This window comes from Plecotus auritus, assembly GCF_963455305.1.
Source record: "Plecotus auritus genome assembly, chromosome: 4".
Classification (NCBI taxonomy): domain Eukaryota; kingdom Metazoa; phylum Chordata; class Mammalia; order Chiroptera; family Vespertilionidae; genus Plecotus; species Plecotus auritus.
Genome location: NC_137775.1, coordinates 109,983,020 through 110,008,910, shown reverse-complemented (window position 1 = coordinate 110,008,910; position 25,891 = coordinate 109,983,020). Strand labels below are relative to the sequence as shown.

The following is a 25,891-nucleotide window of genomic DNA, read 5'->3' as shown; positions in this document are numbered from 1 at the left end:
TGTGAGTCCAGGAGAGGGCACAGGCCTGTGGCATCCTGCCTGACCAGTAAACCTGAATCTAATTAGGAGGAAATGTTGGGCTCACCCGGAGTGAAGGTCAGGCTACACAACAACTGACCTGTGTAGTCTAGAAAAATGTTGAAGACATGAAGGAAACTGAGGGCTGCTCCAGAAGAAGAGAGACTGAGAAGAGAGAGGACAACCAAATGCAATGTGGGATCACAGATTTCTGCTTAAAAAAGAAAAAGGAGAGCTATTGAGACCATTTGTGAAATGTGAATAGTCTATGGCTTAGCAGCAGACCCTTACATTAATGTTAATTACCTGAGTTTGGTCATTAAACTGTAGGTAGAAGAATGTCCTAGTTTGTGTGAAATATGTACTGAAGGATTTAGGAGTTATTCCATTATTCTTGATGGTTTAGATTTCATGTTAACACACACACATTTGTATTGAGAGAGAGGCGATAAGCAAATGCAATAAAAGTTGACACTGTCAAAATAAAATGTGATTTTAAGAAAAGGGAATTAAGAAATAAAGTGGTCAGGCAGCACTCGTCAGCATCTCCTTGGACCCAGTCCTGTGGCTCCTTCAGGGAATCTGCATGACAGCCACCAGAGGGCGCTCCCCCAGGGGACCACACTGGGTGCCCGGACACAGCTCTGCAGAGTGTTGGCTGGACTTTTCAGGAAACTCAGATGCCAGGCATACCATTCCTTTCTTTGTGGGCAGGCAAGAGGAGTCACGTTTTTCTGAAGTCTGCTCAGCCCAGGAGTCAGACCTCACCAGCTGCCTGGATTCAGCAGGCTTCCGGCTGCGCCGGGCTCAAGGCCCTGGCTTTGGCTGAGCCAGAGAAGCTCAGGGGGCAACTGTGGATGGCTGTGTGCTCTCTCAGCCTCAAAACCAAGCCGTGGAGCACAGCGAAGCCAGGGAAATCGTATTCAGCCAGGCTCAGGGTAAAACTCAGGCAACTCTGGGTTCTGGCAACATGTGGAGACAAACCCAGGGCCACTGGGACAACTTCCATGAGCAGGCAAAGCGTCAGTCCCCAGGCCTAACTAGTGCCAACCTGTTCACAGGCCTGGCTCAGTCTTGCCCCATTCATTAATTCATTAATTCATTCATCATTCATTCCACCCACTTCCTCCTTCCTCCTTCCTCCCACTGGCCACTCCGGCCTCGGGACCCTGGGGCGGAGGACTGAAGTGGGGGCACCTGCTGACCTGAAGAAGAGTCGCAGGTTCCCCAAGTGGCAGACTCTGAGATGGAAACGAACGTGCCGGATGCGTGTTAGGAACGCTCTCGGGATCAGCATTCGAGACAAGGAAAAGAAGGAGGCAGGGTGGGGCTCAGGACAAAGATGAGACGCATGCACAATCAATGGGACCTTTATAGAACCTTCTGGAGCTGAGGTGACCCCCAGAGCTGCTCTGCTTGGTGCACGGGGCTGACCCTGCAGCCATGACGCCCGGCCCCCTTTCTCAGCTGGCTTGCAGCCTGGGGGAGGGAGAGGCCTTGGGCGGCATCTCCGGCTGTGGCTGCAGCCGCCCTTATCTCCGATCCTGCCACAAAAACCAACTTCGGGCTCCCACCAGGTCACCTCTGTGTGCCCCTCCCCGTGACCCCTCCTTTTGCCTTTCCACCCAGCGAGGGAGGAGCTTCCCCACTGGTCTCTGGCTGGCTTCTCCGTCCTCCCTCACCCTCATAGCCTTCGTCTGCTCTACCTGCAGAGTGCCCTGTAGGTAGGACCCGGACTGACATGTCAGGGAAATGGACTCCTTAAGAGAAGCCAGGGAAGGGTCAGCACGGAGCTTCTGCAGAGTCACTGCCTCACGTGCTGACCCAGTGAGGGGGGACTAGAACCTGAGTGTGACCTGCTCGGCACTGGAGCAGAGGGGCCGTCGCACTCCTGTGCTGGCCGATTGCGGGCCAGCGGGGCAGGCGGGCCGGGCACCAGGAGCCCTAGCAGGTGGAGCAAAGTCCTGGAGACTCCAATTACAGTCTTAAAAGCACCAGTTCATCCTCCACACACAGGATAAAACCTTTGGCATTTTATGGGAAAGCAGACTTTTCTTTGAAAAAATAAACTTGATCGCTGGCCGAGAAAGGAAGAGCCATCTACAACCCAAAACAGAGATGGGGGAAAGGGCCGGAAGTCTTACAAGTGAAAGACATTTCTCTGGAAAGCTCATTCCAATTTCAAAGGGTCCTCGTGACATCCGCAGAGACAGAGGCTCGGTTCTTGGTTTCAAGAACCGAAATGCAGCGACCCGCTCCTGGGCACAGCCCTCCATGGGGGGTCTGCATCATAACTTAACTATGGACAGAGAATGACATTTACTTGGGTGTCCAAAGCGCACAGACCTCCATCATGGTTGTGAGCTGGTCTTAGAAGTGGATCCTTCCAATGTCTGCCCTCCCACCTCGGGCCAAACCCCAAGGTTTCCTTCAGTCCCCGGCTCCCTGTGCCCGAAAAGTTCCAGCCCCCCATGCTTCCAGCCGTCCCAACCCCGTCCTGCTGCTCCTGACCGTGCAGGGCGACCTTTCCCTAAGTGCAAATGCCCCCTCCTGCCCTGGAGAAGCCGACGTGGGTCTGATGAAGCATGCTTTGAAAACAAACAGGAGTCGAATGGATAGCAGAATGCAGGCGCCAGGGCAGATACCGCTTCACGAGAAAGGGCTTTCGCTGCACAGCGTGCATGTGGGATTGCGGCATAACTTATACTTCTTCCTGGGGCCACAGTCAAAAAAGTTCAAAACTGCTGCTGTGCTCAGAGGTATATGGGTCCTTCCCTGGCGGGCAGAGCCTCCTGCGTCCCAGGGCACGTTGTCGCCTCGTCCTTCTGGCCTGTCCTACAGACACCAGGGTCGCAACCTAGAGTGGCCCTCAGTGTCATCAGAGAAGCTGGCCGTCCAGGTCAGCCATTTCACCGCCTTCTTTCTTGTAGGACGAAGAGAATGTCCCAATGCCCAGCGGGACCCACTTCTGTCGGCAGCGATCACTCGGTGCGGACTGCTGCCCACGCAGGACGCGGTGCCCCTTCTTGTTCAGGAGGGGCCAATGGCGCACTGCCACGTCTCAGCCTGAGAGCCATTGCCACATGACCGTGCGGTTCTAGGAAGAAAACTGCTTCCAAAAATATCTGTGGCATCTAGTTTTTAAAATCCTCACCTGAGGATATGTTTTTATTGATTTTAGAGAGAGGAAGGGAGAGAGAAACATTGATGTGAGAGAAGGTGCCCACAAGAGGAAGAAGCTCCAGGGTACCCCAAATCACTTGCCCCCTGCACAGAGATGGTGATGAGGGCCGGCCCTTTCTTCGCACGTTCCAATCACTTTCATTTCATCCAGATGCACACGTACCTCCAGAGTACCTCAGCAGGCCCTGACCTCAGCCACGCTTACACCTGGGGCTGGGTTGCATGGGGTTCTGGTTGGCACTGGGGAGGACCTCGGAGAGCTGGGGAACGAAGGGCAGGCCCCTGAAACCTCAGACACCCCATCTTCCAAAAGACAGAAGTCACACGAGCATATCATGGAACACACAGACTGCACAGACACCTGAAATAACAGAGCTCAGCTCACGGCAAGCATAATCAGGCAAGGCTTTTTGGCGAAGGCAGGGCATGGGGAGGTCGCAAACGAGGCCGGAGACCATCACAGTTGATCCTCAGGTCTCTCTGGTGGCCTCCGCTGGTCCCCCCATCTCTGTGCTCTCGCTGCACAGCAGCCACTCTAATGCCTCCAGGTGCAGTCATTCCCTCAGCGGCGCCCGCCTGCTTGCTCCCCATCCCTGCTCAGACGCTTCCACACCTGAGGCCTTCCTGAAGCAGCACCTGTCCCTTCACCCTTGAGACGTTTCTGTGCAGCACGCGCATTTCTCACCGTCTCCCCTCCCTAGAATGTAACCCGCAGGGGCAGGGACTCTGCTGTGCCCCAGAGGCAGGCACAATGTGTTCAATGTGTGACCACGCTCCTGGGAAAGGCCTGGGCGAGCTGCTCAGTGTGCGGGGACACTGCTCCTCTGTGACATAGGCTTCCTTCTGTTTGAGAGGTACATTTGAAGGCGAACACCCCAAGCTGGAAACCCATCCAGGGAGAGTAAGTCTCCTCTTTGCCCTCTGGGCAGGGCCTGCATCAGGCTCAGTAGTGAGGCGATGTCGCTCCCTAGTGGTCACTCAGCCACAAAGCCAGGAAAAAACAGGTTTGCAGAACCTGGGGGCATATCTGGCTGTGGGGAGTCCTGGTCTCTCCCAGCTTCTGGTGGCTGCTGGCACCCCTTGGCTTGTAGACGCATCATTCCAATCCTTTTGCTGCCACATGGCATTCTTCCTACGTCTGTCTTTACATTGCCACCTTCTTGTTAAACACCAGTCATACCACATCAGGCCCACACCTGCCCTGAGCTGACTTTGCATCAATTAATTCCATCGGCAATGGCTTCACTTCCAGATCCCGCCACATTCGGAGACCCCGGGGGTGAGGACTTCAGCATGTCTTTTTTGAGGGGATACATGTCAACCAATAACCGTTATTATAAGGATTACATGAGACCATATATTTTTCTGATCTATGTAGCAGTGCCTGAAATAAATTCTTTATCTTGCCTAATTCCCTAACTAGCCCTTGCCCAATAACCTGACCACAATGCCCATGTGGCCCCTTCATTCCTGACCCGCTAACCGGGCTGAGGGGTAGGGCCTCCTCACACTCGATGTGCAGCCCCCAGGGAATGACATGCTTCGAGGCACTGTGATGAGTGGCAACTGCAGGCCGTTTCACCTCCTTGTTCTGTGACACTCATGACATTAGCCCTCGCCAGTTTCTGGAAAGAACCCTGAGACCTGCCCTCATGCATCGAACTCCAGCTCCTTTTACTGCAGGATTAAAGGAGGGATTCTGCAGAAAACACTGAGGTGGGAAAGCAGGAGGGCGGTGTGCAGGCAGGAAGGGAGGCCACAGCAAATGTCACTTTCCAGACGCCCGTCCCCTCCTTGTGAGGTCAGCAGCGGCCTCTCAGCACTCTTCCTTCTGGGTGGTTTGCACTCCATTCCCTTCCAGCCCAGGCCTCCTGGCCACGGCCGCTGCTCATCGGCCTGGGTGCAGGTGCTCCACCTGGGAGACAGAGCACCCAGGAGGCTGAGGGTCCTGCCGGGAAGGAGCAGAGCGAGGTCCCATCGCTGGGTCCCTGCTGAGACTCTGAGTCAAAATTATTCAGAGGAGAAAGAAAGGGCCGTGGTTTTCCTAAGAGCCTGGCACTATCAAGAGCAACGATGGAATGTGTGAGCAAGGCCAGGCCCAGCGGCAGCGCGCCAGGGCGGCCGGGCCGTTAAACGACCGAAATGCTTCAGAGTCAGCCAGTGCACAGCCTGGCCCAGAGGCCTCCGGCCATCCCTCCTGGATGTCCATCAATCCCACCATCTGGCAAAATGCTTACCCCAATAGGTAACCTCCAGGACAAGTACCTACCTGTGGTGCCAAGGCCACAACCCCATTCAGTCCCCAGGGCCAGGTGCTGGGCTGCACTGGCTGATAAGTTTTTGAGTAGCATCCAGGGTAAGTGGTCATGGAGAGGTGTGAGGACAAGGGACAGAGATTAGGATGGCACCTGATGCCTCGAGCTGGTTTATGGCTTGTCAATGAATTTGCAAGCCAGGTGTCAACTCCTACAACCTTCAGGACAAGCAGCGTGTCCTCAGCTCCTCACAGCCCTGCTTTGCTCATTGGGACTTCAAGGGAAAGAATACAGTGCTTCTCAGTGGTTAGAGCATCAGCCCATGCACGGGAGGGCTGAGGGTTCCATTCCGGTCAAGGGCATGTACCTGGGTTTCAGGTTCCATCCTTGGCCCAGGTTGAGGTTTGTGCAGGCGGCAACCAATTGTGTCTCTCTCTTACGTTTATGTGTCTCTCTCTCTCTCTCTCTCTCTCTCTCTCTCTCTCTCTCTCTCTTTGTCTCTCTCTCTCTCTCCCTCATTTAAACTTTGTTCCTTATGGATGTTACTTTGATATAACAAATGACTGAAGAATCACCTCAATTTTTTTCTCTCCCTAAATGGCTAGTTGTACTATCACTGGCTTAATATTCCTAAAACCCACTCCTCTAAAGCGGAGTCTCCCCATCTGGGTTAAGAGTGGATTGGGGCCCTAGCTGGGTTTGCTCAGGGGTTAAGAGTGGATTGGGGCCCTAGCTGGGTTTGCTCAGTGGTTAGAGCATCAGCCCAAGAACTAAAGGGTCTAGGGTTTGAGTCCTGTCAAGGGCACACCTTGGTTGCAGGCTCAATCCTTGGGCCCTGTCGGGGTGCGTACGGGAGTCAACCAACCGATGTGTCTCTCACATCAATGTTTCTCTCTCTCTGTTTCTCCCCCTCCCTTCCACTCTCTCTAAAAAAAAAAAAAAAAAAAAAAAAAAGGAGAAATATCCTCAGGTGAGGATTAACAAAACAAAACAAAAAAAGTTTTAAAAAAAGTGCACTGGGGAGTGAGACCGCCTCAGTTCAAAGCCTGGTTCTGCCACTCACCGGCTGTGTGGTCTTTGCTCAATGACTTACCCTCTCTGTGCCTCAGTTTCTGCTTTGAGGAATACTATTACTTCACAACCCTTTTATGAAGATTAAAACAATAGTCACTTTCAATGCAGTTAGAATGCATGTGATAGGCACTTGTAATTACAATTACTTATGATTACTAGCTTTATTATTTATAGTATTATAATTATTGTCAATGATTAGGGAGCAAAGTTTAGTAACATGAATTTAAATCCTTCTTGAACAACTGACTGGTTCAGGGATCCTAACTGGGCTAATCAGACATCCAGTAGTGAGGAATGTGAAATGGTAAGTGGAGAGACATGAAGACAAGGAGTTCTCTGGACCCCCTGGGAAGACCCATGAATTCCTGCTGCCGAGGCCCCCGGGCCAGCCTGCTTCCTCCCCTTCCTGAATCCTGGGCTCTTCTTTGAATTCTGTAAATACCCCAAATCCTTCCACAAAATTGTCCTTTTTTTGTCTTAAAAAAAAAGTGGTGTGAAAGTAAGAGACCAAAAATGGATTCAGCAATAAGGCTACAAACATATCCCATAATGCCCTGTGTACAGATTTGGCTCTAAGATTTCTAGCAAGCCACGCAGACAGGGAGAACTGGGCCATTTCATGATGTGTCCACTGGAGGCCAAAGAGCCCAGTGCTCAGACCAGCAGGCGCGTCCCCCGGGCCCTGGGTGATGGACAAGGTCTCCGTGGCCTCCCTCTGGTGGCTGCAGCAGGCTTCAGGGCGGCTCCTGATTAAGTCCCTCCTTACAGACAAGTGGCATTACTTTTAAGCTCAGCATTGCGAATTAGTTCTGGGGCCATGGGGTGCAATAGACAGTCTGGGCACCTTGACCCAGGAGCTGACGGAAACACGAGGAAGAGCAGAAAGACTACACGCCCTCCACTCACTGCAGCTGTGATGCCACACACAGCTAAAGAGCACGTGGCCAGGAGCCGATGGTCCCCCCCGAGAAGTGGGCACGCTCCACCTGGACCCGGACCAGGACCTTCCCCCTTCACCCCCGACCAGGCTGGGCAGGGTTGGTTTCCCATTTAGGGAAAGTCTGGTCTTGGGCTCAGTGGTTCCAGGCAGCAGCATGGGCAGCGTCCTGGGTACTCCTGGCCTAACGATGCCGGTGTTAGGAGCAGCCGGTCCTCCAGAGCCTTCCTGAGCCCCGCCTCCAGTTGCCTCCCCAGACAGTGGAGAAGCACCTTAGCAAGCAGCCCACACCTCAGCCACAGCATCTTACGGCACACCTTGGAACTGGGCATTTTCTGGCCAAGGACACGGGAGAGCCTTTTAAAAGAGCCCCGCACAAGGCAGCGTGGACTGCTGTCTCCCAGGGATCAGAAAGTCTGGCCCATCTTCTCCATCCAACATCCCACCTGCGGCTGCTCCCAGGCCACCCAGACCCCTTTCTGCCTTCAGAAATAACCCTGTCTGAACAGGCTGGCCACCCGGTAACCACAGCCTTCGGCACCCCAACCAGGGGTGTGAACTGCAGATCTCGGCTTTCCTATGTAACGTGTGTGCTGCGTTGAAGTGTTTGCCCCAAACTCGCACCTTTCCAGGAGCCGCAGAACATGGCCTTATTTGGAAATAGGGCTGTTGCCAATGTAATGAAGGTGAGCTCATAGGGCAGTGTGGGCCCTTAATCCACTATAACGCTGTCCTTATAAGAAGCAGAGGGAAGCACTCGGACACAGACACACAAAGAGACAGCACCATGTGACTCTGAGAGGCCGCGATGGGAGGGATGCGCTACAAGCTGAAGGACCCCACGGGTTGCTGGCGACCCCAGGAGCTCAGAGAAAGTCATGGGACAGATCATGTTCTCGACCCTCCAGAGGGAGCACAGCCCCTCTGACACCTGGATTTGGAACTCCCGGCCTTGAGAACCGTGAGGGAACGCACTTCTGATGCGGAAGCCCCCAGTCTGCGGTCCTTTGTCTCACGGTCCCAGGAAACCTAGCTCTCTGCACCCACCACAGGCACGATGCGCCGTTGAAGAAGCAGGACCCCCTGCTGTCGGTCTGGTCCCCTCCTCTGAGAGGCAGTACATGGGGAACGCTGGAGAATTTCGGGGTCCCTGTCAAGGAGGCTGGGCAAGCTCCCTCGAGCATCAGAAGGTCAGTGTTAATGGGCCTCAGACGTAGAGTTCCCAACTCCATGTCTGTGACATTTGTGCGCTTACATTTCGGTTCATCCCCCATCAGGGGATGACTTCGGGGTACTTGGAACAATACCCACACCACCAAAAGAAGAAGAAGAAGAAAAAAAAAAGAAAGAAAGAAGAGAGACAGCAGCCTTTCCCTTATAAGGTGAGGAGACGGAATTGGATGCTATGGCCCAGCTCCCAGGTCACACGGCACCGACTGCAGGTTTCGATACCAATGAAGCTGGACGAAAAAGGAAGACCACCCCAGACCTCTGGTGCCTGAGGGCAAGTCTGTTTTCCAAATCACTGTCTTCCTGAGTAGGACCTTCTTAGTCACCAGGATGAATTGGGGCGGGGGGAGGGAGCAAGGTGATGCTCTAAGACACATGAGAAGAGAAAGTCCACTTCAGAGTTTCCTGGTATATTTTCAACTCTGATCGGCGGTGCTCCATTGAGAAGGGTTTGCACTCAGACCACAAATGTTTATGACCCTGAAGCACTGTCTCTTAAACACACTCAGTCTGTCAGAAAGAGATACACTCCAATCTCCCAATATCAGACACAGGCACAGGCCCACTGGCAAACCAGAGCAAGGGCTGGGCCCGGCCTGGCACAGGACAAACTGTAGCTTCACGCAGCTGCTGTTTCTCAGAAAGGCCTGGAGGCCAAGGCCTCACTGGGTATCAGACATCTACAGTTCAGCCCAGCGGAACGGATTAGTGTCAGGAGGAGCCGACAGGTGGAGACAGACATTGTTCTGGAGGGAGATTTGTTCCCGGGACAGACACAGTGTAGGCGCTCACTCAGCACCAACTAAAGCCATGGGCCCGCTGTGCTGCTCCAGCATCGTGGCCAAGTGGCAGAGGAAGGGCCCAGCAGCCTGGCACCCACCTAGAAAATAGCAACAATGCCTTACTTTTTCTGGAGCGGGAGAAGAACCGGATGCCCCCCGGCGAGGTAGATGAGCTGGACGTGGGGGACGACTCTTTGGACGAGGAGCGGAAGATCCCGCTGAAGCTCATGCGCCGTGGGGAGCGTGGTGGGGACTCCTGGTAGGAGAACGGGAACACGGTTTTGGGAGAGCTGGGGCTGGTCTTGGGCCTCACAGGAGCAGACACAGGGCTGGAGGGCCGGCGTGGGGGGCCTCTGGAGAAGAAGCCTTTGGAGGGGCTGCCAGAACCGAAGGGGCTGTCCACCTGTGAAGAGACCGGCATAGGGATGAGCTACCTCGGGCACTCAGACCTGGGCCCTGCCCGGGCCTGTCACTGTCACACCTGCCGCTCTCTCCAGTGTCCTCTGTCACTGAGCTGCTCCTCCATGGCACCCTGCCTGAGAAACAGCCCTAAGCTCTTCTACAAACAGAGGTGCCACTAGTGGCCTGGGGAAGGCAGCTGCCCCCACCATAGCTCATCTGCAGGCTGGTCAGCACTACCCAGAGGCCCATGACCTCTGCCCAGCTTCCTGCAGGAGGCGGAGTGGGGCGGGGTGGGGGGGGATGACAGGCAGAGGACATGGCTTGAAAGGATGTATCTTCTCCCTTTGACCTGCTTGTGGGTCTGTCTCCTGTTCTCTATGCTCAGACCTCACGTGTGTCCTCGAGGTCTTACCACACGGGACAATGTTCTCCTGCCCTCCTCACAGGAGGAAACAAATCTCTATGGTCTGCACACTGGGCCTGGGCTCCATCGCGAGAGGCCCCAGGGCTGGGAAGTGATGCGTGTTTCAGCTCCACACTGCTGTGGTGCTGGAGTGAGGGGGCTGCTGACAGGTCAGAGGGAACAGGGCCGAAAGCCTCGGAGGCTGGCTGCATCGCTAGCTTGTCACAGGGCTTCTGGGGGCAAGGACAAGGCCTGGCGGGAACAGCCCAGCACGGTGAGACCCTGGTGAGGATCAGTGCGCTGGGACAGTAGGTGAACGCACACACGCAGAGGCAGGCAGGCAGCTCTGTGCCCACCGGGCCACTGTCCACTTTGCGTGCCTGTCGGACCCATTACCCTTATGAGTTCTTCGACCACCAGAGGGCGCCCCTACACAGGGCTGGAGGTTCCTTAAAGGATGTGATGCCCTCACCGGGACTCCACCTTCAGTGACCCTCCACCTCAGGCCCACTCTCTGCCACTCCCCAGCCTGCATGGGGCGTGGCAGCGTGGCCTCAGGGAGATGCAGAGGCCGTGCCGCGAGGCACCAAAGAGCTCAAGCTCACCCCTCACAGAGTTCACGCTTTTCTCTTTCTAACCATTTAACATGAAATGCATTTAGATTCTCTGTCTGTATCCAGTTTAGCCACTATGCCACCTACCAATGGGACTCAGGATTCCTGAGTTTTGTCTAATCCTAGAATAATTAACAAGGAGACGCTCTGCGTGGTGGGTGGTGAGTGCCTGTGGACGTGGCTGGGCAGTGGGAACAAAGGTGACCCGACAGCAGGTTGGCACAAGCAAGGATTCTGGACACAGGATTAGAGTTTGAATCCCAGCTATTTCTAGCAGTGTCACTAGTGCCTTAAGCTTCGGTATCCTCACCTTCCCAATGAGGACACCAGGCCGAGGCATAGGGCCGCGAAGGTGTTGGGATATACCATAAGGGGCGCAGCTGGCACAGTCCTGGCCCATATGTAGCTCAAGGAGTCTAATGGGAAGCAGACCTGCCAAGGTTCTAGAGTCAGGAGGAGGCTGTGTCTGCACTCCAGGGATGGTGCTGGGACAGGAGTGAGGAGACCAAGGAAAGACCAAAAACTCACAGGGGTCATGGGTCTGACAGGCACCCCCACAAAGTCTGCATTCCTCTTCCCCTCCAGTTCTCTACCTACCATCCACACAGCTTTCACTTGAGGCCCTGTCTCCAGCTGCACCAGGAGACCACCAGATGTAGGGAGAAGATACGGGGGCACCTGCAGGTGGAAGTGCAGGTAGGAGCACAGGTGGATATGCAGGTGGAAGTGCAGGTGGGAGCAATGTGGAGCACAGGTGGGAGTACAGGTGCATGTGCAGGTGGGAGCAGAGTCATAAGAGCACAGGTGGATGTGCAGGTGGGAGCATAGATGGACATGCAGGTGGGAGCACAGGTAAGAGTACAGAGGGATGTGCAGGTGGGAGCAGAGGTAAGAGCACTGGTGCATGTGCAGGTGGGAGCAGAGGTGGGAGCAAAGATGCATGTGCAGGTGGGAGCACAGGTGCATGTGCAGGTTGGAGCAAAGAGGCATGTGCAGGTGGGAGCACTGGTGCATGTGCAGGTGGGAGCAGAGGTAAGAGCACAGGTGGATGTGCAGGTGGGAGCAGAGGTGCATGTGCAGGTGGGAGCACTGGTGCATGTGCAGGTGGGAGCAGAGGTAAGAGCACAGGTGGATGTGCAGGTGGGAACACTGGTGCATGTGCAGGTGGGAGCAGAGGTAAGAGCACAGGTGGATGTGCAGGTGGGAGCACAGGTGCATGTGCAGGTGGGAGCACTGGTGCATGTGCAGGTGGATGTGCAGGTGGGAGCACTGGTGCATGTGCAGGTGGATGTGCAGGTGGGAGCAGAGGTAAGATGTGCAGGTAGAAGTGTGTGTGTGTTGGGCACTTGCTGAGGAAGTCCTGCCTTGCTGGCACCTCAAGTGAGCTCTGAGAAAGGTGACCTTACCTTACGAGAAGAGTGCTTCTCTGAACTCTCCAGGTCTCCATCCAGGAGTGGCATGGCAAAAGAGCTTAGATCCTAGGATGGAAACAGAGCACGTGGTCAATGACAGTGGCCCTCAGGTGCCCATCTGCCTCGTCCAGGGCTGCACGTGAAGGCCTCTTTGTGTCACTACCCCATCCTGATGCTCCTTCCATATCAACCATTAGGAAGGGCCATGGATGGCAAATGGGTGGAAGAAGTAGGTGACGATGCACTAGTCCCTCAGAAATTCTGACCACTCTCCACATTCCCTTCCAGAATAGGAAGTGGCTGCCTTTGGTCACCTGTCACCAGGTCACCTGTAACCAGGGAGGAAGGAACGAGAAAGAAGAGGCAAGGACTAAGGAGCAGGGAGCGGGAATGGGGCGGTGGCGGGGAAAGGCGCAGCTTTGGGGAGCAGCCAATGGGCAGCACCACAGCTGTCCATTAGACTCCTGGGTGCGTGGGTGTCTCTGGGACCTGCGCTGATTGGTCTGTGGTATGGTGCAGGCCTCACAGAGACTCAGCCAGCGCCCCGGGCAGATGTCTGGCAGCTTCCCACCAGTGAGGGTTGGGATTAGTCACTCAGCCGGGCCCCACGGATGTGCTGGTCTCTGCAGCCTTGTTTTTCGTATGCTCTGAACCCTGGCTCCTTCTAGCAACAGCCAGGCAGGCCCTTGGTGGTTTTTCCAAACAAGGCTTGTCTGGAACGCTGTCTTAACTGCTCAGACACCTCAGTTCAAGGCCTCTCAACCAACTCCCAGAACAGCCCCTCCCCTCCGGGACAGCCCCAGCCTCAGCGAGCTGGCCCAGGGCTGTGCAGGATCGCCCAGCTGGCTGTTGTCCTCTGCCCGCTCCCAGCCCTTCCCTCCGTGCCATGCTGCTCCCACAGCCCTCCACCCCCAGCCCTGAATCCAGGCTCAGAGAACCCCTGTGTGTCATGCAAAGCGCAATTCAAGTATTATCCCTGGCTGGTCCCCATGCTCGGGAGAAATCAATTCGTCTCTAATCTGTGTTCCCACAGTCCTTGAGATGCATCTGGGCCATCGGCTGCATTCCACATTCACAGTCTACTTCTCTGTGAGACTCACTCCTCGGGGGGCAGGAGGAGCTGCTCACCTTGTGTCCTCAGCCCGTTGGCCTGGCATACAGCAGGTGACAAAAGTGTTTGAATGAACTCCTGGAACAGGCACCCCCTTCCCTGGTCCCAGCATGAGGGCTACCCGTGCGCACTGACGGGCCAGTGAGAAAGCAGGTGCCGTGTGGCTCGGTCCACGAGGAGTGAGGAGCAGCCAGGCGTGGGGCCCGTATCTCCCATTTTAACGAGAACATTCCTCTCTGGTCTCCAGTAATCATCATCCTCGAATGTCTGTTCAGCACAAGTTTCCACAGGCGGAAGCCTTTTCATAAACGCTCATGTGTTCCTCCCCGAAGAGCCCCAGGAACCATCACACTCTCGCTATGGAGGCCCTGGTGGTTCAGTGACTCATGTCAAGCCCAGGACGCTGGCCCCTGCTGTCATGCGCTGCCTGTGGCGGTCCCATCAGCTGTTCCCACCCGGAGCGAAAGCATCGAATCCACCAGCCACCACTGCATGCCCACTCCTGGGTGCTGTGTGTTTGCTCGGTCAAGCATCCCTGCAGGGAAGTCCCTTGGCCCGCGTGGTGGCCTTTGCTGGAAGGCTCCCCACCCCACATTCCCTGATCTAATCTCCTGGGACGTACCAAGAAAGCGCGCAGTGAGAGGCCGCTGTGGGCAATCTCCAACTCTGGCCACAGGACCATTATCAGCTGGAATAATCGGGACCAGGCCTCTCAGGTGGGCTGACATTCCAGAAGGCCCAGGCTGTGGAACTTGTCCTGGCTGTGGTTTTCTGACTTTAAACTCCCACCAGAGCCTCACACTCTCCTCACTGCTTCACTCCCTGCCCCTGCTCCTGTGTCCTGCCAGCCAGCCAGGCACGGCCCCTGGGTGCCGAGTGGGCATTTCCCTGGGCCACGCTGAGGCAGCATTGTGGTTTCTGCCAAGAGACAGCTTTATACTCCGGGCTTGTCATCAGACCTGGCCACAGGCCCTGGAGAGGAGCATCGGGTATTTGGAAAAGGCAGTCTTCAGAATTTGGGCTGATGCTGTCACCTGTCAGGAAGCATCCGGACAAAAGGGAACAGCCCCAGGTTTGGGGAAATTCCTGAGATGTGAGCTGACTGTGTAAGCAGCTCACTTAACCCCCAGCCCTACACCTCTTCAGAAGTGCAGGAAAAGGTCCAAAGTCAATCACAAAAAAGTAGGGTGTCCACAGCAGAGCCGTCACTCATCGGCATTGGCACGTCCTTAAATCTTCCAATCGGTGCCATTTGGTCCCTAGAGCAGCCCATACAACCAGGAAAGTCGAGTGGTATCATCTCAGTGTATAGATGAAGAGACGGAGGGTCAGAGTGGTTATTAAGCCTCTTACCCAAAGCCAGACAACCAGACAGCAGCGAGCAGGCCCGATGACCCAGGTCCACCCACTCCAAGCTCAGAGCTTTTCCTGTTAAACCCTACCACCTCCTTGGTGTGGCTCAGGGCCAGGCATGAACACCAGCTCGGTGTCCGAGCCTGTGAAGACAGAGCTATTCCATGGAAAACAAGTATCCCCGGCACAGAGAGACCACAGGGGAGGGAGGAAGGGGAGGACTTGTAAGTTCAAGGATTCATACCCAAGGTGGCTGACGACACCAACTTTCTCTTGAAGGGTTGCTTCTTAATTAGAAGTAATTCAGGCGCTGATGTTGGGAAGAAGCGAGTGTCAGGTATCCCACCACCAATGCGATCATGCCACACCCTGCATATCTGCACTCTGTATAGTCGGGGTCTTATTTACAGCTCCTGCCCCCCCAACACTTATCCCAACCTTTCTCCGTAAGATAATAGACTTCACACCGTTTACAACCAGCAGCGTGTGAATTTCTGCAGGATGGGCTGTTTCACTCACATCACAGCCTTGGTGGAGGTGCTAGTGCCTGCAGACCAGACGCAGTCCTGGCCACTCAGCGTTTCTGACGCTCTCGGCTCGGTCTTACACAACTCCTTTGTTGCTGCAGCTGGAGTACCCCAGAAAGAGCCTGATGGGAGCGCAAATACAGGACCAGCAGAGAGGCTGCCAATGTCGGGGCCCGGCCCGCACCTGAGGACCCACCAGGGGGTTTAAATGTCGAGGTCACGACTGAACATTCCTACGAATTACTGGCCGAGTGATTCCTATCCAAGAAGGAACAAATCTAGAGAGGTTTTCATTTCCACCCACGATGAGCAGACCCATTACACCCACTGCCAGCGACATCGGGAAGGGACTGTGGGACAGGCGGTGGAGGGTGGGCTGGGCACACCCGGGGCCCAGCCCTCGGCAGGTCTCAACGCGAACTGCTCACAGGGACAGAGCCAGAGGCCACGTGCCAGCCCCAGCCCTGCTCTTCACTGCCGGGGACCTTGGGCACGTCTGAATTCAGGTTCCCGTCTGTCAAATGAGAGGGTTTAGCCGGATAATTTCAGAAGGTGCCTTTACGCCCCCACGTCCTCTGTTCTTACCTGTTGAATGAAACAGCAGGTGGGGTTACTATTGGAGGAGAAGGGCCCCACTGAGTAAATGCAGCTCTCCCCTCATGACTAGCGAGAAAAACAACCTTTTCCACTCTTGAACCACCAAATCCTCTCCAGGGCCCTTGAAGCTCAGGGTCTCCAGGCAGAGTCTCCAGGAGTGGGCAACAGCAAGGGCAGGGGAAGGGCATGCCCGCCACGTATCCCTGAGAGTTCACGTAGGTGGCTACTCCCCAGCTGGTCTGTCGCTTTCTAACTACCTTGTGCCTCCATCAGCTCCTTAGTGCTAAGCCTCTGGTTCTCGGTCGATTTCTAAGGTCCCTCAGTCTCTGGGTCATCAGAAAAAAACGGTAGGTGGGTCCTGGTGGACGCTCTGTGTGATTCCAGAAACGCCGTGAGCGGCATTTTCCGAAATGCAGGTCACTCAGGTTCCCACGTGGAACCCCCATGCCCGGCCCATCTCCCCACTCGCCCACTCCCAGTCACAGGGCTCAACCTCGTCTGTGTCTGACCTGCTGGGACCGTGGCTTGGCGCTCACCCTGGCGAGCCCTTTGGTGGGAGGCACAGGGAGGTGTCTCTGGGTGGAATGACTTTGCACAAAACCTCAACACCGCCAAACGGGCAATTCCTGGTACCATGGTAGGGGTGGTGACCACAGCCATGGCCAATTGGAGCCTTTGAAAAACACGCATGTTATATAACGGCTCTCAGAAAAAATAAGGAACAAGCCCTGAATCACTGGAACTCGTCAACAGGGGTGGGACAGGGGCCAAAAAAGGGAAAACCTAGACTGAACTCTCGGAGAGGTGCCAGGATTCTCCCTTTTCCACAGAGGACACCATGGTTCCTGACTGCCATCTCAGAGACTTCCTGATGTTAAAAAGAAAAGAAAACCACGATTTTTGGTGGTCCCGACGGATTCGTACGGCTGGCTCGCCTCTCGCCCGGCCCCTGGCCAGTGACCTGGGCCTTCGGCCTCCAGTGAGCTGGCCTTTCTCCAAATAAAGAAGCCCTGGGAGGTGCAGCCCGAGCCTCCCGTCCCTCCCTCCACCCCAGCCCCTACCCAGGGGCTCCGCTGGCTCAATAGCCCCAGACAGTAAACTTCTCTCACACCACGTGGCTACAGATTCCTCGATCAGAGTGGTTCGGAGGCCTCCATGTCCCCTCAGCTCTCTTGTGTGTAGCAAGTCATCCTAGCCTCCCAGGATCTCCACCTGGTCAATGAGTCCACAGTGCCTTCTTGTCGTCAGGGGGAGGTTGTGAAAACCATCAGATGATACAAAGCAAGACCCTTCCAGCGAGAGTCCTCACACCTGGGGACCATGAAGGCCACCCACTGAGGACACACTCACCAATCAAGGCCAAGGGGGAGAGGGGCACAGGGTGTCACCCAGGACACTGCCCTGAGCCCTGGTCCACCGACTCTTGCTGAAATCCAGCTGCAAAAGCTGTAGGGACATGAACTGCCGCTCCTTAGCATCAGAGCTGCCTCTGCCCCTTCCCGGCTAAGGCGGGTACTGCACGGCCTGCGTGGGGTATCCTGGAGGACGGTAAAGTGCGGCTGCTCTGGAGACGCCTCTGCCTCTTGCGGAAAGGCAGCTGGCCTGCCCTGCCTGTGGGCAGCCTGTGGTTGACCAGATCTACACGCAACCTCAGAAGGGCTCTGTGGTCCCTCTGAGGATGCTGTGTAGGCTCTCTCTCAGTCCCCTCCTCACTCAGGCCCCAAAGTGACCCATTAAGGCAAAAGTTCCAGTCCAGGTTGAGTTCAGCCTCTGCTAACCACAAAGATTAGGAACATGAATCCGCGTCTTGCCTTCTTCCGGCCCAGGTTCCTCCTGGAAGCAGGGAGTGTAAGGGGCAAGTTGGGTGGAGGTGACAGGGGGCTTGGGTCAGCTCACAGCCAGGAGGGAGGCAGGTGCCTGGAGGGGCCGCAGAAGACACAGGGGAGGAGCCGAGCTGCAGGGTCTACCGCAGCCTCTCCCCACAGGCCACCCACAGAGGCCTCCCCTGCTCCCTTCAGCAGGTGGGATTTAGGCCACGTCAGGTGGTAGGAGGAGGGAGCTGTCACAGATGAGGGAGCTCTGGGCTCCCCTGACCAGTGCCACCATTGAGTCTATGATGGTTCAAGTATGCGTGCATGCGGCCAGGCCACTTCACTGGTGGTTTAATCAATCTTGAGTCTGGAGGCTGTGGTGATGGTGTCTGTGGGTGAGGTTAGCATCGACAACCATGCCTTTCCGTAGGCAGATTCCCCTCCATCAAGTGTGGCTTCACCCATCGGCGAAGGCCATACAACAAAGTGGAGGTTTCCAAAAGCAGAAGAAACTCTGCCTCAGATGCCAGCTCAGCTCCCGCCACATTCCCACCTGATGGCCTGGCCTGTCAATGAGGCCTTGCCAAAACACCTTAGTATCTGTACTATTTGAAATATATTTATACTAGAGGCCTGGTGCATGGATGGTGCACAGGTGGGGTCCCTCAGCCTGGCCTGCGGGGATCAGGCCAAAACCAGCTCTTCAACATCCCCCAAGAGTTCTGGATTGCAAGAGGTGGTTCTTGGGTGACACACCCTGGAACTGGGCTCCCTCCTCTCTGGTTTCGGGTGTGTCATCTGAGAACCGCAGCTGCCAAGTCACCGCAGCTCAGCAGCTCCTGCGTTGAGCATCTGCCCCCTGGTGGTCATTGCACATCATAGCTACTAGTCAGACCATCTGCCCCCTGATGGTCAGTGCACATCATAGCTACTGGTCAGACCATCTGCCCCCTGGTGGTCAGTGCGCCTCATAGCTACTGGTCAGACCATCTGCCCCCTGGTGGTCAGTGCGCCTCATAGCTACTGGTCAGACCATCTGCCCCCTGGTGGTCAGTGCACATCATAGCTACTGGTCAGACCATCTGCCCCCTGGTGGTCAGTGCGCCTCATAGCTACTGGTCAGACCATCTGCCTCCTGGTGGTCATTGCACATCATAGCTACTGGTCAGATCATCTGCCCCCTGGTGGTCATTGTGTATCATAGCTACGGATCAGATGGTCGAATGGTTGAACGGTTGCTTAGGCTTTTATATATATAGATTATTGCATATTACTATCAATGGATGGGTATTAAGCATATATAACATGTATATTCCTATTAATGTATGTACATTAAGGCTATGTATGGAAGCTCTCTCTCTCTCCTCTTGGTTCTGTTTCCCTGGTGAGCCCTGACTGACACAGAACCCTGACCCCTCGCCTGGAGCCGGTGGGTGTTGACCTCAGGTGAGAGGCCAGGATGCTGCCCCAGGAAGTGAGTGGGTGCACTCAGGCACCAGGAGTCTCTGTACACAGAGTGGGACCTTCCCTTTGCCAGGCCCTGCAAGAAATGCCCAAAGGAAACAGGTGGACGGGAGGACCGAGACAAAAGAGAGAGGCTGTCCATCTGCCAAAGTGAGTGACAAACAGGAAACAGTCCCGACAGGCCCATTTTCACTGCCATGGAAAGACAGGTCATCAGGTTTAGAAAAGTCCCACGCTCACCCTGCAGCCTCCCTCTGAGCTCACCTGCAAGTGGAGGCGACACGGTGATGTCACCGTCGGGTAAGTGTGTGTTTCTGCCAGATGTGGATCAGCTGTTAGAAGTGAGCGCCCCTCCCCCCGCACACCAGCAAGGCCTGTCGTGCACCTGAGGGACGCGCTCCCCGAGTCCTGCACACATGGCAGGACTCTGATGATGGATGCTTTTTCCCCTGAACAAACGGATCCTGGAAAAGGCGCTAATTGAGCTCATGCATCCTGACGTATAAATGACTGGAGACAGCTCTGAGTGCGGCGAAGAGCAAGACCCGGTGATAAGAGAATGACACTGACTGGGATATTGTGGTCACTGGGGCCTTCTTTTTTTTTTTTTTTTTTTTTAAAGATATGCACTTTTTTTAAAATATATTTTATTGATTTTTTTACAGAGAGGAAGGAAGAGGGATAGATAGTCAGAAACATCGATGAGAGAGAAACATCGATCAGCTGCCTCCTGCACACCTCCTACTGGGGATGTGCCCGCAACCAAGTTACATGCCCTTGACCGGAATCGAACCTGGGACCTTTCAGTCTGCAGGCCGACGCTCTATCCACTGAGCCAAACCGGTTTTGGCTGGGGCCTTCTTAAGGCAAGGACAGACGGAACCCGCAAGCTGTCCCTGAGAGGAGGTGGGCCTTCCTTCCCAGGACTGTTTGCAGCTCTGACGTTCTGTGATTTTACTAAGACAAACCTCACGTTACCATAGGGTCTGAAAAGACCAGTTCTGGGTCTCTGGAGAAGGTTTATTAACCCACAAAGAAAATGCCAAACCACTAACGAGACTGTGGTCGCCTTGGTGTTGATGCCTCTGTGGGTCTGTCCCATGAACCCCGATGGCCTCGGTCAGACCTGAGGCCCTGGATAGCCGGCCTCCCCATCTACCCTGCCCAGAGCCCCACAGTCAGTGTTGGCACCACAGGAGGAAAATCACGTGGGTTTCAGTCTGTGTTTGAAGACAAACTGCAGGAGGGACACCACACATTAGAATAAAATTGGCACCGAGCGAACATTTGTATAATGTCTCAGGGCTGTTGGCGGGCTCTGGCACACCTTCCTCTATGCAGGGGGGTCTTGCGTGGGTCAGGGCTTTGAGCCCTCCTCCGGTCCCTAACCACCTTACCAAGGTGGCTCTGGACTTGGCCCAGAAGCTGGGGTCCCCAGTGGTTTTCAGCTCAGAATATCAGAATATCAAATGTCCACATTTATAAAACCACGTAACGAAAGATTCTCCCCTAACACTTGCTACAGGTGCCTGAGGGGTCTCCCATCCCTCCTGGCTGGGTCCCGCAGCCCCACTCTGTGCCAGCATGGGATAGACAGAAAAGTACGAGGGGTTCAGAGGAAGCAGAGATGCCAAGGAAAGAGCGCCAGGGCTTCGCACACGACACATATGGACACCAGGGCCTCGACCTGTTGTCCCCTTGCTTTCATCCTGCAGCGAGCTGGCTGCTCCAGGTGCACTTGGCCACAGGTTTCAAACAAACAGTCCCGCCCACTAGGATCATGATTGAGTGGGTTACACAGAGAAGTATGAATTAGAATAAAACAAGGAGGCCTCAGCGTTTCCTGGAGTTTTTATTTCAGCGATGGGCACCCACACATGCGGACGTAGAATAAAATGTCACCTTCCTGTGTTGTGGACAGAGCAGTCACAGCAATGTGCACCGGATGAGCTTTGCAGCGGAGCAGGTGACCTCAGAGATGAGTGACCCTCCGTCCCTCCAGATGTCCTGAGAGGAGACAATGAGCCCCATCTGTTTCCTCTGTCCTGGCTGAGGCCCTCTGACAGCTCTTTGTATTTTGTGCCCAGAAATATGCAGGGAGTAAAGAGACAGAAAATGCCATCTCTGCATTGTCATGCGGAAGTGGGCAATTCATTCCTTTCTCCCCGGTCATCCCACCCATCTGTCCCTCTCCTGGTGCTTTAAGCGGTGGGCACTGCTCTTCCTGCCAACCCCGCAGCCCCAGGCCACTGCTAGACCCAGAACAGCAGCTGTACCTTTGGGGGGAAACCCCACCCAGAGCCCTTCAGAGTGGGTCTGTCAGCACCTGTACCCACCTGACCGAGGCCTGAGGCATACCCCCCAGTTTCCTGATGCCTAGACCCAGGGAAATAAAGCTGTCACAGTGGGAAGAGCTCAGAAATCTTTCCAGGTGGGGTAACTGGGATAACGGATGACCAGGGAGATTCAGGTGAAGAGGTCAAAGCCACGTGGCAGAGTCATGACCCACCCAGACCAAATCCTGGTCTTGCAAGTTCTTGCCCGATTCTAGCCCACCTTGCTCTTTCCAGCTTGTTTTGACTTTCCAGCAAGTTTCCATGACGAAAGATAGTGACAACTGTTTTGAGTCACAGTGCAGATGGAGGCCCTGGCACAAGCTGGCTGAACTGGGCAACGAGAATGTCAGTCTTAAGTATCATATGAGGCTGTCCTCTCATTTATGTTCTGTTGGTATCTTTGCATCTTCCCTCCAAGCGAGAAAGTTCTTAGCCCACATCCCTTTCTTTGTCATCTGTTGGCCTGTGTGAAGTTGTTACTTCCCAGAATCCTCCACGTCTGTGGCCATGGCTAGTAGGTGAGCAGCTGCTCCGAGAACCCTTGGAAGTAAATCACCTCAGTATCCTGCCCGACTGAAGACGGGCGGGCGCTCTGCAGAGCGGGGCAGCAGGTGCGTGGAGACCAGCAGGCCCAGGAGATGGTACCTGCTCACTTCACCCTTTCCAGGGCAGGGCCCACGCTCGGGCAGCCCCAGGTGGGAAACCAGCTCTCGGGAAGAATAGGGATGCACTGGGAGCCTGCAATGTAGCTGCAGGGCCTGCTGGAAGCTCCTGAGGGACCCATGGCCATTGGTCCACCTGGGGACAGGAGCTGGGGTGGTCACTTAGCCCATGTCCGTGGCTCTAAGGCAGCGGAACGGCTGTATTGCCCAAGCCCAGACGCAGGGTCCTGAGCCGAGGGGGTCTTGTCTAAGGCCCAGCCTTCAGGCAGAGAAGAGAAATGAGCCAAGTGCAGCTCACCGCATGAGGCAGCAAGAGGGCCAGGGGAGGTCTGAGAACCGGGCCCTCTCTCAGGCTCAGCAGCCGATGTGAATCCTGCATCAAGGCTGTGGCCTCCACGCTCCAGATGGAAGTCAGTGTGGGCCATGGTCCCTAGGTAGCCTCAGAATATCTGGGGCAGTAGACAAATCCCAAGGCTGGAGGGGACTCGAGGCCACAAACCATGTCATTAGTATGAATCCAAACAAGGAATTTGCTAGTTTTTTTGCTGTTTGTTCTTTAGCTGCCAACAAACCCTTTCTGTTCTGGAGGGGCTCGTTATATAAGGAGGGGAGAGAAGGAAGATGCTGCATGAGAGGCCAAAGCCAGGACAGCAGAAACTTCAGGGTCAGCTGCTGCCACCGTGGGGAGTCAGGTACAAAACACAAGGTTGTTTTCCAAGGCAGGAAAAATAAACGCCTGCTTCTGACATCCTAGGATTGGGTTAAAAGCCATCAGCCTCACCCTAGCCAGTTTGGCTCAGTGGATAGAGTGTCGGCCCACAGACGGAAGGGTCCTGGGTTCAATTCTGGTCAAGGGCATATACCTCGGATGCAGGCTCAATCCCCGGCCCTGGTCGGAGTGTGTGCAGGAGGCAACTAATCAATGTGTCTCTCTCACATCTCTCTCCCTCTCCCTTCCACTCTCTCTAAGAATCAATGCAAAAATATCCTCAGGTAAGGATTAACTAAACAAAACAAAAAGCCCTCAGCTTCTGAGGAGGCCCTGGGCACTGAGAGATCTTCACGGGCAGGACATGTCCCAGGCCACGTGTGTCCCTCTGAGCCAGGACGGGGCTAGGAAGAAACGCCTCCCTGAGCCAACCCTTAGCATTTTTCATCTACTCCCTCATGGGATCTTAATTTTTCGCTGAAAATGCCCAGAAGGTTCCGGGCCAGGTCCTGAGGGGCCATTCCTGGAGCCAGGGGCCTCTTGGCGTTGCCTGTCCCTTGGCACCTCCGGCCCTTGGTTTTCACTCTTGGTCACCATGTGCCTGGAAGCCTCTGGACTACATATCTCTGCCCTTTGCACCTTCAAGGTCCTGGAGACACCTCCCCCGAGTCACAAAACATGGGGCTCCAGGTCCCAAGTCCTTGCACCCAGAGGGAGTGAACTCTGACACCCCAGGACCACCGTGGGAGCTGACCTTCCAAACGGGCATGGGAGACCAGCACGTCCTTGGGGAGGTCCCTGAAAAAGAGCGGGAGCCGAGCCCACAGTTCAGTCCCGAGGAGGCCATGTGACAGCATCTGGCAGAAGTCACACGTGCCTCGCCCTCCGAGCAGCCACGGCTCCCGAGACGACCCCAGCAGTCGGAGGAATGAAGGACGGACAACGTGCACATGGCAGTAGCTGGGGCCTGGGGAAGCCAGAGTGTTCTATAGAGGAATATGTCGCAGACGCCAGAAAGAAAGAGTGTGAGAAAGAGCCCTCCTGTGTATACAGTGATGAGCACGGTGCAGAGCAGGATGCACTCTCACAGGGACCTGCGGGTCAGATGGAGAGGCTCTGCCCTCCGGACTGTGGTGGGAGAGGGTCTGGTCCCCGCAGGTCCCTCCCCACAGATGCCACCGGAGACTTCAGGACATTTGCCGGGTCCGTGAGAAATGGCATCTGAGTGGCCTGTTACTTACGTCTGTCTTATTTAACTGTGGCTGAGCATCACATACAAAGTACAGGAATTGGTACCACGTGGGACAGTGTTTCTCTGACTGAAGACAGGACACCGGGAATGATATCAATTCAGCCAAAACAGGCTTTTTGTTGTTGTTTACGGAATAGACTAGAGCCAGTGCTCCAGGAAACTGGCTTTAGGGTGTGTCTGTCCCACTGGAAGCTCCTCATCACGGCTCATGGCCAGAGCCCTCCAGCCCCGGGCGAGATGGCTCAAAGTGCGGCAGCTGGCCGCACAACGCCACCCCTCATTCATGTCTTCCCTCCGTATGCATGAGCTGTCCCCCATAGCAAAGTTGAGTCTATTCTTCCATCCCTCTCGTCTGGGCTGTTGTCATCCACAGAAACAGCAGAATGACAACAGGTGACTTCCGAGACAGGCGATAAGGAGCCTTGCAGAATACCCCTGAATCTCCTGGCATCTTCCCTGGGCAAACCAGCGCCAAGTTAAAAATCTCACCACCCTGAGACCGCCATGCCATGGTTAAGTTGGGGCCAGCACGTGGAGAGGAAGCCAGCCCAGGCACCGGACGCAGTGTGGGGAAGTCTTGGGGACTCCGGCCTCAGCTGTCATCTAACTGAAAATTCGTGACAAACCCCAAGAGAGCACTACAGGAAAGGGGCAGAGTCAACCATGCCCTGGTGTCTGCCAAGATCCAGCCCAGACTTACTGGAGAAAGGGAGCCTGGGCGAAGGAACTTGGAATCGTTGGTGACGAGTTAGGGACATAGAAAAGTCCCTGCCCCGAGAGCCTTGGGGATGTTCTCCTGGTAGGCTCTGAGATTGCTCAAGCAGACCTTTTCATTTATTACTGAAAATCTAACCAACAAACTAAAGAGGTAGGCGATGAGGTTGGTGGTGTCTGGCTGAGTGGCAGAGCGAGTTTTCAGTGTTGTTGCTGGTTTTCGGCTTGCCCAAGACAGCGTAAGTCACGAGATCGGCACGTCTCTGCTTTTAGATGGAAAGCCGTCAACTCTGGGAACACTCATTACTGATTCTGGTTTCTGGAATGACTAAATGCAGACATTATTTGCTAACAAGTGCTTGCTAGGGTGAATGGGAGGAACAGAAGGAGTCTTGAGGGGAGGACTTTAACATTGTTAGATGTATTTATTCACCTCAACATCTGTTAAGCAGCCTCCACGTGCCTGGAATTGTGCTGGATACAGGTGTTCATGGGGAGACGGGTCTCAAGGTGGCGGGGGAGAAGGGGAGGAGTGGCGCAGGGACTTTTGGGGTGATGGGCACAGTCTGTGTCATGACTGCGGTGGTAGTCACGTGACTGAGAACATGGATCACAGCCCATCTAATTTATACTTACAATTGGTGATTTCATTGTATGTAAAAACGCTATCTCAATAAAGCTGACCCAAAGTGACCAGTGCACTATCACCCATCCCTGTCCCACAGGGGAGAAAAAGAAAACCAAGCCATCTCTCTTACTAATCCTGGGACACAGAATGCTTTTCCACAAGGTGAAAATAGCACTTTCCAGAAGCAGCTGTGCGGAAGCAGTAGTTATACCTTATTCTCTTGCAAAAGTCTCCTCCTTCAATCGCCTCCTTCATGCCAACGCACCTGCTACACCTACCAGACAGGGCACACTGTCCCCCTCCCCCTCCCTGGGTCCGAAAGGCCGGCGTTTCGCCTTCAGCAGAGACTCACCTGCTGGACACCAAGAGCCCAGTATCTCCCAAAGGTAAGTCCCAACAGTGTGAGAGGCCACACAC

At 54.9% G+C, this 25,891-nt stretch overlaps 1 protein-coding gene across 2 annotated transcripts in view; it reads right to left on the bottom strand.

The window, feature by feature from the left end:
* The window catches only part of PRKAG2 (protein kinase AMP-activated non-catalytic subunit gamma 2), a 240,043-nt gene that overhangs the window by 151,995 nt on the left and 62,157 nt on the right, over nucleotides 1-25,891 (bottom strand). For both annotated transcript variants that reach the window (XM_080665942.1, XM_080665941.1), the window contains exons 2-3: nucleotides 12,305-12,376; nucleotides 9,603-9,882 (exon numbers count right to left, since the gene is read on the bottom strand). In XM_080665942.1, the coding sequence (XP_080522068.1) occupies nucleotides 9,603-9,882; nucleotides 12,305-12,376 (352 nt within the window). The remainder of the gene's footprint in view (nucleotides 1-9,602; nucleotides 9,883-12,304; nucleotides 12,377-25,891) is intronic.